We start from the raw sequence: 13,795 nt of genomic DNA on the forward strand, positions 1-13,795 counted from the left end.
AAAGAAACCATCCACAGCCACACATGCACGCCTAGTCAAAACTTCACATGAAAAAAAAAAGAAATTTCCCATCACATGCTGAGAGGGAGAGAGACGTCTTAGGATTGATAACATTCAAATGTCATGTGATTCTGTGACCACCGGCGGCGAGGATGAAAAAGAGGATAAGTGACAACACAGATGGGATGTCATGTGTTAAAAAAAAAGACCTAACCTATTAGGGCCTTGACTCATGATTATTGGGTTAGCGGAGTGTATTTTTTCCTCCCGTAACAACACACGGACTCTTTTGCTAGTACCAAAATTGGAAGAGTCCAAAATGAACCTTTTTAGGGCGTTCCTAGCTATCAACAGCCTATTTATGTATTTCACATAAGTAGGTGCTTTTTTTTACTTGTCTGCTATTTTTTTTAAAGAAAAACAGTGTTCTACTTTTGTTCAACCTTACGCTCGTTTCTCATTTTCTCTCTGTTTTGATTTGTTTTCTCTACTATCTACATCCTATTGCAATGCTGCAATGCACATGCAATTATCTACTCCCTCCGCTCCGTCCCATGATATAAGATCGTTTCTCAAGCTAAGCAGCATAAACAAAAATACAAACGGCAAAGTTAAGCCTAACAAGAACGGCAAAGTTAAGCCTAACAATGCACATGCAATGGCATGTATGTCAAGGTTCCCACGTAGATCAGTCATCCACGCCCCATTTGGCAGACTATCGGCAACAGATTGTTGCATGGCAATAGGCCGAACAAACTTAAACAGAGACGGGGCGAGTTACTGAACACTAGCACCGTTCAGCCAAGGATCTGTCCAGAATCTGATGTTGTTGCCATTCCCAAGCAAGCAATGTAATCCAGCACTGAAGATGCTGTCAACCTCAACAGGTAGATTAATGTCAAGGCCATGCCAGGGCTTCTCGTCTGCAACCTTCTCGAACCAGCGCCACTTGAGAAGAAGGGCCTGATTCAGTAACCTTAGATTGTGGATCCCGAGTCCACCATACACTTTAGGCGAGCAAACCAGGTTCCAGTTGATTAGGCAGTTCCCACCTTTAGCCTCATTATGTCCACACCAGAAAAAACCATGTCTGATCTTATCAATGCAAGAATAAACCACGCCGGCAGATCGAGCACTAGCATTAAGTAGATGGAAGCTGCAGTTAGAGTTGAGTTGATTAGGACAAGTCTCCCGGCCCGACGGAGATAGCGAGCTTTCCAGGTGGGTAAGTAGTCCGCAGTTCTGTCAATAAGAGGTTGGAGAGCAGACTTGGGCAGTCGTGTAACGGATAGCGGCAACCCCAGATAGGTTAGAGGAAATTCCTTGATGGAGCAGTCAAGGATGGCAGTCACTTGAGGAATGTCGTCCTGACTGCAACGGATCAACGAGATGGAGCTTTTTGCCATGTTGCAAGACAATCCAGAGGCGTGCCCAAAAGCAGTCAGAAATTGCACGGTTGTCTCTGCTTCAACCTCATCAGGCCGAATGAGCAAAACTGCATCGTCAACGTAGACCGATAAGCGGTGATTGATGCCCCAGCAGCACAACGGCTTGAAAAGATTACTTTGCTCCCCTTTACGAAACAGGGCAGTCAACGTGTCCATGACGATCACGAATAGAAGAGGAGACACCGGATCACCTTACCGGAGCCCGCAAGCATGCCAGAAATCCTTGCCAGGGCTACCATTGATCAGGACACTTGAACTGGACGTAGACAGAAGGCAAGCCAGGAGAGCAATCCACTTTGGCCCAAAACCACGATGCTTGAGCAGCTTTAATAAGAAAGCCCAGTTAACAGAATCAAAGGCCTTAGCAATGTCAATCTTCATCATGATTGTAGGAACTTGCCGCCGGTGAAGAGTCTTGATCGATTGCTGCACCAATAAGAAATTGTCCACAATGGAGCGACCTGCGATGAACGCACTTTGATTAGAGTGCACAAGGAGCGACATGAGCGGAGTAATCTGGATTGACATGATTTTGGAGACAATTTGCCCAATGCTATGAACCAAACTAATTGGCCTGAAGTCCCTGATGTCCACTGCCCCTGGCTTCTTCGGCAGTAATGTGATGTAAGCCTCATTTAAACGAGCAATGCCACGGCCATCACCAGAGCTGAACGTGCGGATAGCTTTGCAACCCACCTCTTTGGTTGTTGGCCAGCAGGACTGATAGAAACGCAAGGAGAAGTCGTCCGGCCCCGGAGCTTTGTCAGGTGGCAGGGAGCTGATAGCGTTCCAGATATCGTTGTCAGAGAAGTCGCATTCCAGGTGCGCGGTGTCCACGTGAGGGAGGTCCAGGTGCTGAAGATTTAAGCAGTGCTGGCGATGCCCCGGAGTACCAATTAACTTTCCAAAGTGAGCCGCGGCAAGGTCATCCATAGCTTGCTGAGTTGTGGCCTCCACTCCTTCCTTTTGCAACTTGAAAATGTGATTCCGTCGACGACGCGCACTAGCATAAGACTGAAAGAAACCCGTATTTGCATCGCCTTCTTTGAGCCACAGAAGACGGGACTGCTGCCTGGCTATGGTACGCTGAAGGGAAGCCAGTCCCAGTATCCTCTTCTTGAGTTGACGATGTAACCAGAACTCTGCATCGGTAAGCGGTCGCTGATCCATAGCCACGTCCATAAGGCGAATGATCTCGTGCGCCATTTGAATTTGCTCCTTGATGTTGCCTATGGAACGTTGACTCCACGCTGATAGGGCTTTAGCAGTAGCTTTCAGCCTATAGAACAGATCCAGGAAGGGATCCGATGAAGGCGTAGTGGAAAACCAGCCCGCGGCGACAGCCTCCTGGAACCCAGTAATCTTTGGCCAGTAGGACTGAAATGGAACCTTCCCTTCCTCTGAAAATTGACGTTGGTTGCCATCAGCAACGGGCCATGGTTAGAGAGCGATGTGGATAGAGCCTGAAGAAGGTGATTCTGATGGGCGAAATCCCATTCCACGGATGCAAACCATCGGTCAATTCTTTCAAGAGTAGGAGCCCTCCTCTCGTTGCTCCATGTGTACCGACGCCCAACCAGATCAGATTCCTTGAGCTGTAGGTCATTAAGCAGCCGCCTAAATCTCCCCAACATGCGACGATTGATCAGGTCATTACTTTTGTCCGAGGCGTCAACGATGAGGTTGAAATCACCTGCTACTGCCCACAAGCCTGGTCTATCCGCACGGATATCACGCAACTCTTGAAGAAATTGCACTTTCAGCTCGTCATTTGTTGGCCCGTAGACCACAATGAGATTCCAGCTCGGGGCATCCAACAAGCCGAGCTCCACAGTTACCGAGAACGTGTCAACTCTAGATGAAGAGACGCTGACCAATGAGGACTGCCAGGCAACAATGATGCCACCAGCCGTGTTGACGGCAGGCAGCGCAATGAAGGAGTCGTACCTCGCGCCGAGAACCCTTGATATGGCGAACCTGTCCATTGTAGCCAATTTAGACTCAACGAAGCAAACAACAGAGGCGTTGGCGTCCTCCACGATGGAGCGAATAACAGCGACACGACTTGGATTATTTAACCCACTGACGTTCCACACGAGCACATTATGATTGCAACAATTCATCGACATCAGAAAGGCCCACACCCACTATCAAGAGACCGCACCCTCAGTACGCCAACAAAGTCGGCACCGCCGGCGCAAACAGCTCCAGAGCAAACAGTTTAGTTAGCGCATCAATGCTAGATGGGGGCAGCGGGTCTTTGAACAGATCAGCATTATCTGGCCAAGCAGTCCACAGATGGCTCCGCCGGCGCAAACGGCTCCAGAGCAAATAGTTTAGTTAGCGCATCAATGCTAGATGGGGGCAGCGGGTCTTTGAACAGATCAGCATATCTGGCCAAGCAGTCCACAGATGGCTCGTCGTCCAAGTGGCAGAAGCCCAATCTGGCCATGAGAACACGTTGCACGCATTGCACATAAGATGATGGCAGTCCCTTGTTAACTTTAGCAATTCTTGCACTTCGTCGCAGCTGATCTTCCGGGATGTGGATGCGCGCACGCTTTCCACGCTGGACATTGGGAAGTGGAAGGAGAGGATCCCCAGAGGAACTCAAGACTAACTAGCTAGAAGTGTGGCCAGTTAAAACTCTCGAGTCTTTCTAGGGTATTCAGCAATGACGTGTCTCTAGAATAGACCACACAGCGCTATGAATGCAAATACAGCAATGGAAGAAAGAAGAAGAAATCGTGCAACATGCCTCGAGAGAGCAAAGGCCGACCGGCATATCAACAATCAGAGGCCCGTCTAAACAAAATAGAAAGCCAACCAGAGAGCAAGCTCAAGATCAAAACTCCGAATGGTCCCAATAAAGTTCGTAGTCTTCTAAATTAAAAGTGACAACTTGGCAACAACACAAATCCAGGTTCAGTGAGATGGTCGAGCTCAGTACCATCGGCTAGATAGCATAACTTACATCAATATAATAACGATGTCCCAGGAGAATAATTAGAGTTGCGGTGAGGATACGATTCGCCAACTTTACTAGCAGAACACGGGAGGGGCGTGGAACTAAACTCGGGGTGAAACTACAACCTACGACATGACAGGTGCATCGGCTGGCTCCATCTCTTATGGACCTAAAGCCGCGGTGCTACCACCTGCATTTTGGGTTTGGACACAGAAAACAACTTAGCAGAGAGCAAAGGAGACTGATAAATCAAGGGACACTAAGCTAAGAATACCTTCAGGGTTCAAGGTAAAGGTAAGCTCACGGCCACCCACTTGCCGTCACTAAAGGGAAGCACGGTCGCCCCCTCTGGTAATTTCAGGTCAGGACGGCATGGGTAGATCTGGATTCGGTTAGTTGACATCGAGTAACTGCATCGGGCAGAATCAACAGGCACTGCAGTTGCTTTCGCCGCAAGGTTGGAAGTATTGGTTGGTGGCATTGAGCCCAAGGGGAGAGATGTGTGTTCTGGAGTTGAGTTCATTACTTCATCCTCGATGCTTGGCTCTGGAACGTCTACTTCAGCCTCAGCGCTTGGTTCTGCAACGTCCATTCCTTCAGCCTTGATGCTTGGCTCTGGAACGTCTACTTCCGCCTCAGCACTTGGATCTGCAACGTCCATTACTTCAGCTTCGGTGCTTGGCTCTGGAATGGCTGGTTTATCATTTTCCATCTTGACAGGCTGGATAGTTTCAACAGGAGATTGTAAAGCAACAGGCACTGTACTTGTTGTTGCCACAAGGTTGAGCATATCAGTTGGTGGCACTGAAACTAACGGGGGTGACCTGCATTCTTGTGTCAAGTCGATTACTTCAGCCTTGATGCTTGGCTCTGGAGCAGCTGGTTTAACATTTTCCATACTGCCAGATTTGATAGGTTCATCAAGAGATTGTGTTTTGTCAGCAACAGGAAGATCAATACGGGAGCCAACAGAGCAAGAATCATGCTCAGCTGCAAAATGGCCAAACCATATGAGTCAATAGATGGAACAGCCAAGATAAATAGATACAAAGAGAAACACAATCATTGATATCAACTACAAGCAAATACAAACTCATATTGCAGTATGACACAATCATTGACATCAAATACATACATACAAGATAACAATCAACAGAAAAGGTATAGTTCATTTGGATTGCTACAATGTCCAAAACAAGATCTACGATTGCATGATCAGTGAACTGTCCAAACTGTAGAACAGAGAACTTGTGAAACATGCATGATGGATAACAATATAAAATTCACATGTTATTAGTATGTAAACACATCTCCCGCAGTTTACTTGTCACATAAAAATTCTGTTATATGGGTCATGTGTTTCTTACGGAAATCACATTATAAACAGGAACGTGGACCAGAAGCTGGTTCAGAAGAAGTCTACTGAGGTTTCATCACATGTCAATAGTATGTAGAAAAAGAAAGAGGAAGCTTTTTCTTAAAAACAAGATAGGAAGGTAGGCAGAAAACTCACTAGCATTAGAGTCATTCTGCCCGTCACTTGTTCCCATTGATACTTGGGGAAATGAAGAATCAGATTCTACAGTCTTGACCTCTTGCTCAGTGAGGGTTTCGGTTCCTTGTTGCATCTGTGACCCTACTAGAAGAAAGAAAAAATGTTGGTGGCCATGCACAAAAGTTCCACGAGAGATTGTGCATTCAAGAGAAAAAAAAAGGTGGGAGCAATTGAATATAGAAACCTTTAAATATAATCCACAAAGCAATATGCAGAGCATAATTTTAAAGCATCGCATACAAGTAGAAGTATAGCAAAAAAATGGTTGGGGAGCTATTGAGGCTATGCTTAGAGAAATCAGATTAGTCTCGTTATTGACTCTTATCATTTTCATAGTGGAGGGCATACAACAAATGGTACATTAGGCATAGGCTGGTGGTAATACTGTCATTTAAAGGATTTCTGTTTTAGGGGAAGGATTATTGGGAAGTACTACTATCAACTAGGTTCAGGAATTTCCTTTTTTAAGGAGCTAATGATCTGATGAGCTAATGATCTAATGACCAGAGGTAAGATAAGGTTTAATTCTGAGCCGTTGATAGAGGGAGGTTAGTTTTGACCTTAACGAAATAATGCTGGCAACCGGTATCATATTTAGTAAGGCATGTATAATTGGCATGAATCCTTCCATAACAAATGGTAACCAGCTTTCTCTGGTAAAAATGGTTACAATCTGGCAATTGATTACAATGGGATCTTGATCACGTTCCAATTAATTGGTCTGAATCGATGCATCCTATCCACAATGAAATGCTTGATTGCATAGCCATAAGTAATGAATAGACAAATGTGCCTCCTAATGCTCATGAATAGAGAGACAGCTGTGTAGTACGTGTCATGTATGATTTTGATAGCCGGTGTGGCGTATGATTTTGACAAACTCTTTGCAAGAGATCAGAGATGTGTTCCTTAAATAAATTGTACCCAGGATGGTATGCAAACACTCGCCGAGCGATAAAATGGAAGTCATAATTTTGACAGGCTATTTCAATCACACAAATTTGTAAATAGCTCGACGAAATGATGAATTTGGAATACATACATGTTGAACCGGTATGGGCCTTAGCCCATCAAGATCTGTCTCTTGGGCCCAAGCCCATGAGAGGTGCTGACCTAGAAGAGGAGCCCCTCTTCCCCCTGTCCCGTGAGAGCCGCCACATCTAAGACACACACTCACGCAGGCAACAAGACAGGAGGGGAGGCGCTGTGTGAAGGTACCCATCTCCCGATTCAACATGGTATCGAGCCAGGCGACGAAGGTGGCGGCGTAGTCCCTCGCTGGAGAGGCGGCGGTGGGGCCCAGCGGGGTCAGGCGAGAAAGGAGGCTCGTGCGTGCGTGAGGCGGCGGGTCTGCTGTGGTGCGCGCGGCGGCGGCTGGGCTGGGCTCGAGGAGCTGCAACGCGGCCGGGAGGGAGCTGCTTCCTCTTGTCCTGCTTCGTGTCCCTGGGGTGGCTAGCTGCGAAGGGGGCGGCCGAGGAGGGCTGCTGTGGGCTGTGCAGGCGGCTGCGGCGGGAAGAAGAGGAGGAGGAGGAAGAAGGCGGCAGCGGATTTGGGCTGCGTGCGAGTCAGGCTGAGGCGGGGAGCTGCTGCTGTTGGTGCTGCTGAACAGAGGAGGAACTGCAGCAGCTGCTGCTGCCTTGTGCTGTTCCTGGGAGCTTGCTGAGCTGCTGGTGCTTTTCGGCTGCTTCTTGGTGCTGCGGCAGAGGAAGAAAGAGTGGTTGCCTGCTGGACTGCTCGTTCTGGAACAGGAAGAGCCTTGGCTGGACCGCTTGTGTGCTTTACAGAGATTTTTTTTTTCTCTGTGGACTTGCTGTTGTGAGCTTGGTGTTGTGGTGGTGGTGGTGGTGCTCCTTGGGAAAAAAGACTCTCCGAGGCTGAGTTTTGCTGTTGCTGCTCATCCCGCCAAACGATGGCTGAACCAACTGGTCTTGCCGAGGCTTTGGAGAAGCTCGCTAAGATCCTCGCGGAGTCCAACTCTGGGGCCATCATTCCTTGACAGGAAGTGGCTCAAAAGCTTGAAATGTCGCCCCTGGACATGAAGCTAGAGGGGGCAACAAATTATTTGAGCTGGTCCAGGAGGGCTTTGTGGGCTGTGGAGCAGAAGGAGCTTGATGGATATTTGTTGGGCACGGTTGTAGAACCAAGGGACAAGAGTAGTGCAGAGGGCAAGAGGTGGAAGGTCATCCACTCTGTACTTATGGTGTGGTTGTTGAACTCCGTGGTGCCCTCCATTGGACGCTCTGTGGAGGGGCTATCCTCACCTGCTGAGATATGGAAGATTCTGTCCACTCAATACTCTGGCAAGGGCAATGTCATGCTCATTGCTCAGATCGAGGACAAGATTAGGTTGCTGCGCCAAGATGATGGCATGTCAGTGATGACATACGCGGCAGAACTGCAGGCTCTGTGGGCTGACCAGGATAATTGTGATCCCCTGGAACTCTATGACGCGGCTTCAATCGAGTCAGGGCATAAGTGGATGGCACGCAGGCGTGTGCTGAAATTTTTGGCTGGCCTCAAAGGTTGCTTTGATGGCAGGAAGGCTTCCCTGTTGCACCAACCTAGTCTGCCTACCATTCCTGAGGCTATTGCAACGATGACTCAAGAGGAGGTGCGCCTATCCCTTGAGCATGCAGACATGAAGGTTGTGCCAGCTACGACATTTGCAGTCACTGAGCGCATGGAGTGGGGAGATCCCACCAAATGTCATATCTGTGGGGAGGTAGGTCACTGGAAGAGAGAATGTCCAACTCGTGGCAGAGGCAGGGGATATAACAGAGGGGGAACAGGCAGAGGTAGAAGTGCTAGAGGCAGAGGTGGATACTCAGAGACCTCATGGGGCCAGGCTTCTAGAGGTAGAGGTGGCTACTCAAGACACTCAGGGGGTCAGAGGGCTCACATGGCCGTTGCAGGAGACACTGGGACGTCCAAAGGCAAAGATGTAGATGATGTTGTCTATGGAGACTTTGCTCACTGGGCCTCCAGTGATGAAGGTAATCCGGAAAGAGCATCTCTTGCTACTAATGAGAGTGCTCCAGAGTGGGTTCTTGACTCTGGAGCATCTAAGCATGTTGCTAGTAACTCCTGTGTGTTTGAATCTTACACTAAGCATCCTCCCTCTCACACTGGCACTATACAAACGGCTGATGGCACAAAACAACCAGTCATAGGGGTTGGTACGGTAAAGTGTACTCCGACCATTTCCCTATTGTCAGTTTTAAGGAGCTAATGATCTGATGAGCTCTTTTAAGATGCTCCACCTTACCTCACCAGAGGTAAGATAAGGTTTAAATCTGAGCCGTTGATAGAGGGAGGTTAGTTTTGACCTTAACGAAATAATGCTGGCAACCGGTATCATATTTAGTAAGGCATGTATAATTGGCATGAATCCTTCCATAACAAATGGTAACCAGCTTTCTCTGGTAAAAATGGTTACAATCTGGCAATTGATTACAATGGGATCTTGATCACGTTCCAATTAATTGGTCTGAATCGATGCATCCTATCCACAATGAAATGCTTGATTGCATAGCCATAAGTAATGAATAGACAAATGTGCCTCCTAATGCTCATGAATAGAGAGACAGCTGTGTAGTACGTGTCATGTATGATTTTGATAGCCGGTGTGGCGTATGATTTTGACAAACTCTTTGCAAGAGATTAGAGATGTGTTCCTTAAATAAATTGTACCCAGGATGGTATGCAAACACTCGTCGAGCGATAAAATGGAAGTCATAATTTTGACAGGCTATTTGAATGACACAAATTTGTAAATAGCTCGATGAAATGATGAATTTGGAATACATACATCACTTGATTAGAAATATAACAAAGATATAAAATTTGAGGGCATGAATAAACCATAGTAATTCATTACCATTCAGACATGTTAGTTTAAGACATTTGTTAAATTTAAATATTTTCTCTCTCAATCCATTAGTTTTGGACGAACTAAAAAAGGTTATAATGCATTCTATTACATATATGGTCTGCATGTCAAACATTAATGCCATCAATGATTTGATTATGCCATAATAATGTGTATCAACATGTCCATCCTACATAATAATTTCCATTTAAATCCTACTCCCTCCGTTCCGAATTACTAGTCCAAGAAATGAATGTATCTAGATTTATTTTAGTTGTAGATACATCCATTTTTGTGACAAGTAATTCCGAACGGAGGGAGTACATATTAACATGGAGTAAACTATTGCAGAGACAACATTACCCTTGATAAGGTCAAAATGACCTCTTACCCTCTATAAGGTAACAAATACATCATCTTAGCCATTAGATCAATATTAATTGGTAGTCCCTAATCATTTGGGGGCATCTTAAAATTTCTCTAATCTGACACACCACCAAAATATACTCGTCAAGTTCGTCCCAGTATGAAGCTTCATTTCAGGAGTTTAAATTACTTACTGTCTTTGGAAGGTTGAAAAGCAGCAACCATCATTTGTTTTTGCTTCTTAGTGTTACCAGGTCCCTCCTGAAAACTTTCGCCTTGAGTGTGCACAGTTGATTTGGAGATGGAGGAATTTTTAAAATTATCTGATGAAGTATTACAGACAGGCAAGGACGAGCCTTCTTTCTCAGCTAATTCATGCCGGGGATTTGTATATTGCATTGCTTGAACCTACAAAAGGTAGAGCGGTCCGTCAAATTAGTATTTACTAATACAGCAAATACCTTACGAAATATTTTTGTCTGTGCAAGCTACTCCTTCGGTCCCAAAATAAGTGTCTCAACTTTGTACTAGCTCTAGTACAAAGTTGTACTAAGCTTGAGACAGTTATTTTGGGACGGAGGGAGTATTTAAGATATTAGAAACTATAGCATGCCCTTCCATAACTATTCCATGTAAAAGCCATTGTCCTATGTTCCCCTTAAAAGGTTGCTTTTGTTAAAATTTCACTACAAAAGCCAAGTCATCCAATATACTTCACTGTTCCAATATGTACCAGCAACAATTCGTTTTGCATTGCTCCTAGTCCTAGGTGTTATCTAATAATCTATTCAATTCAAGAAAATGGATCATATGTTTATCAGTTATACAGATAAATGATGGCGATTAGATTAGTTATCATAAATAGGTGAGGCGATGGTAAGAAATTTGTCCATAATTAAATACTGGAGCAACCAGCAATTGCTCCTCTGAGCTTACTTCTTGGGCTAAGGACACCAGAGCAAGATTTGCAGCAGCATATTCCGCCTCCTTAATTGTATGACAATACTGTGGGCTTTCAAATGTTTGCCCATCTATGGTCACTATTGACTTCAACCGAGGTGCATGAGATGGACCTTCCTGGATACGGTCATACCAAGGCAGTTGTTTTCCTCTCTTCTGAGCATACATTTGCAATTGAAGCTTATGATTAATCTGGATTCCAGGCAAAGAAATACATGAAGCTGATCCAACCTACAAAAGGTAGAGTATTTTATTAGACGAAAATTGACAATGTTTCCGCACAGTGTAAATGAAGTCAATAGTTTCAATTCAGTTTTTACTCGGTTCTTGAATATTGTAAAATGGGAGAACACGTTTACTAATAATACAGATAAATGCTGAAGGATGTTAGTGCTGATGCATAGGTAATCTGGTGCAAATTAAAGCCATCCATAGGAATAAAAAATAGGTGCAACCAACCGGCATTTGCTCTGATGGGTTCGCTTCTTGACACAATGACATTAAAGCCACTCTTGCAGCAGCAAATTCTGCCTCCTTTGTTGTGTGATAGTCTTGAGGACTTTCAAATTTGCGCCCATCTATGGTTACTGTAGACCTGAACAGAGGTGCATGAGGTGGACCACTTTGAATGGTGTCATATGAAGGCAATTCTTTATGTCTCTTCTGAGCATAAACTTGCAACTGAGACTTGTAGGGAAGTTGGGTTTCTGTAACATACAGAATAGTTAGTACTGCAAATATAGAGAAACAAGTGTGAAAGAATATCAAGAACCTTTTTAGTGGCAAGAATAAAGAACTTCACAGCAGCATGCGAGGTGTAAAAATAAAATCTATTTGAGGGATGAGAGACATTTATATAGTTACATAGGTAGTGAAGGAATATGGGGTTCCGAGAGGGATAAACTACAGCGCAATATGGGGTTTAAGTGCCTTTACTGTTCAATGTATGCAGAAATTAAAGTATCAACAGATGTGCAACTTTTTACTCGTCATAAGGAAATAACTTCGTATCTAGTTCCGAGAGGGATAAACTACAGCGCAATATGGGGTTTAGCTGAACACTGATAATATTTGTTGGCACTTATATGCGGTTGAATGGTTTTACAAAATCTAAAAAAAATACTACTGATAGGTGAGCATGTATATCATTGACGTTTCTGTCAGTTACGATAAGGATCTTACTACACAGAGAGAACTTATTCAAAAGTAGGCAGTTATATGCCCACATTAAAATCAAACATGGAACGAGTGAGTTCAACACAGCTTCTCTGTAGCTTACTGTGTACACGCTCCACCGAGCAGATTCACTATGTTCGTTATAGCGCCACCAAACTTCTACCATTTCAGAATCAGATAGCTACCAAATCAACAGGATGTCCTTGAGAAATTGAATGCAGTAACTCCCCATCAATACCAAATCAAATGATATTGTGTGCTGGTGAGTGAATCTATCTACCGATATGAATGCATTGTACTCCTGCTGGTAAAACTGAGCATCATTTCCATTTGTCTGTGAAGATAATACCAGTAAAGTTTTTATTTTTGCGAGGTAATAATACCAGTGTAAGTTGAATCGTACTGGTTCAATAGCCAGTAAACTATCCATTCTACTAGAATCTCAATATAGCCAGTAAGCCATCCATTTCTACTACAATATCAATCGCTATCAAAATGGCTTAAGCCTTTTTTACAGTTGATGATACCACTTTGTTCAGGCCCAGACAAAAAGAAAAGAAAATGCACCTAATGTGGACATGAACTAGATGTAACCAGAAAGACGCTAACTGCACTCATGAATCCTGAACCAACAGCCGTCCACGAATCGTGCAAGTAAGGCGCTACTCGGGAACAAAACCTGAAACCGAAAGTTGGGAACCAAAATCCGACCACGAAGTGTTCGCGCAAGGACCCGGATGTACCCGCTAGTAGGGAACTGGGGGATCTGGCACTCACCGGACTGCGGCGGGGGAGGGGGCGGGAGGGCGGAGAGGCGCTCGAAGGCGGCCTTGGCGGCGAGGTTCTGGGCCTCCTTGGCCGTGCTGAACCCGTCGCCGTCGTCCGGCGAGTGGTACACTTCGCCGTTGACGGTGACGGTGGCGCGGAACCTCAGCGAGTGGGCCGGCCCCTCGCTCCGGTGGGTGTAGTCCGGCGCCGGCCACCGCCGCTGCTGGCACAGCTGGTTCAGCTGCGCCTTGGACATTGCCGCGGAAGATTGGGACTCGGCCTCTCCCGATAGGGAATTCTCCGGGGGCTATCGCTCGCTTTGATCTGCTCGCTGGATTCGACTTCTCACGTTTATTGCGCCTCGCCCGCTCGCTCCCACTCCTCTGCTGGATTGATGCTCCTTCACGCTCTTTTGTGGCTTCGGTTCAGTGGCACGACGTTTGTTTGGTGGGTGGGTTGGGGTTTATCCGCCTGTTTCAGTACGGCGGTTGCCAGGGTCTGGCTCCGGGCAACCACTATGTTGTGAAGAGTAAATTGCACACACAATTCACAAGTAACAAATGAATCAACTCCCTTCGAAAAAAAAACAAATGTATCAACTGTGTTAAAGAAAATGAATCAACCACTCCCTCCGTCCCGATTTAGATGCCGTGATGGCAATTTTGCTATTGTGTAATCAAGACCAG

At 45.7% G+C, this 13,795-nt stretch overlaps 1 protein-coding gene across 2 annotated transcripts; it reads right to left on the reverse strand.

The window, feature by feature from the left end:
• Positions 1 to 4,290: 4,290 nt before the first annotated feature.
• On the reverse strand, positions 4,291 to 13,548 carry LOC119277147 (double-stranded RNA-binding protein 1-like). Of its 2 annotated transcripts, none has more exons than XM_037558382.1 (7): positions 13,119 to 13,548; positions 11,625 to 11,872; positions 11,142 to 11,396; positions 10,400 to 10,613; positions 5,930 to 6,052; positions 4,691 to 5,406; positions 4,291 to 4,606 (listed from the first exon to the last, which is right to left on the reverse strand). In XM_037558382.1, exons 1-6 carry the CDS (start codon positions 13,363 to 13,365, stop codon positions 4,700 to 4,702), a joined length of 1,794 nt encoding a protein of 597 aa, XP_037414279.1. In that variant the 5' UTR covers positions 13,366 to 13,548; the 3' UTR covers positions 4,291 to 4,606; positions 4,691 to 4,699. The 2 variants fall into 2 exon arrangements, with proteins under 2 accessions (XP_037414279.1, XP_037414278.1); XM_037558381.1 differs by having other exon boundaries at positions 5,930 to 6,055.
• Positions 13,549 to 13,795: the final 247 nt, after the last annotated feature.

This window comes from Triticum dicoccoides, chromosome 3B (assembly GCF_002162155.2).
Source record: "Triticum dicoccoides isolate Atlit2015 ecotype Zavitan chromosome 3B, WEW_v2.0, whole genome shotgun sequence".
Classification (NCBI taxonomy): Eukaryota; Viridiplantae; Streptophyta; class Magnoliopsida; order Poales; family Poaceae; genus Triticum; species Triticum dicoccoides.

Bases quoted from the DNA above. Each gene is read 5' to 3' on its own strand.
- LOC119277147 (XM_037558381.1), bottom strand. From the start codon at position 13,365: ATGTCCAAGGCGCAGCTGAACCAGCTGTGCCAGCAGCGGCGGTGGCCG. The intron at 11,873-13,118 runs GTGAGTGCCAGA...TGTATGTTACAG, and splicing joins CCCTCCCCCGCCGCAGTCCG to AAACCCAACTTCCCTACAAG. The intron at 6,056-10,399 runs GTAAGTAATTTA...TCTTTCTTCTAG, and splicing joins TTTTCAACCTTCCAAAGACA to TAGGGTCACAGATGCAACAA.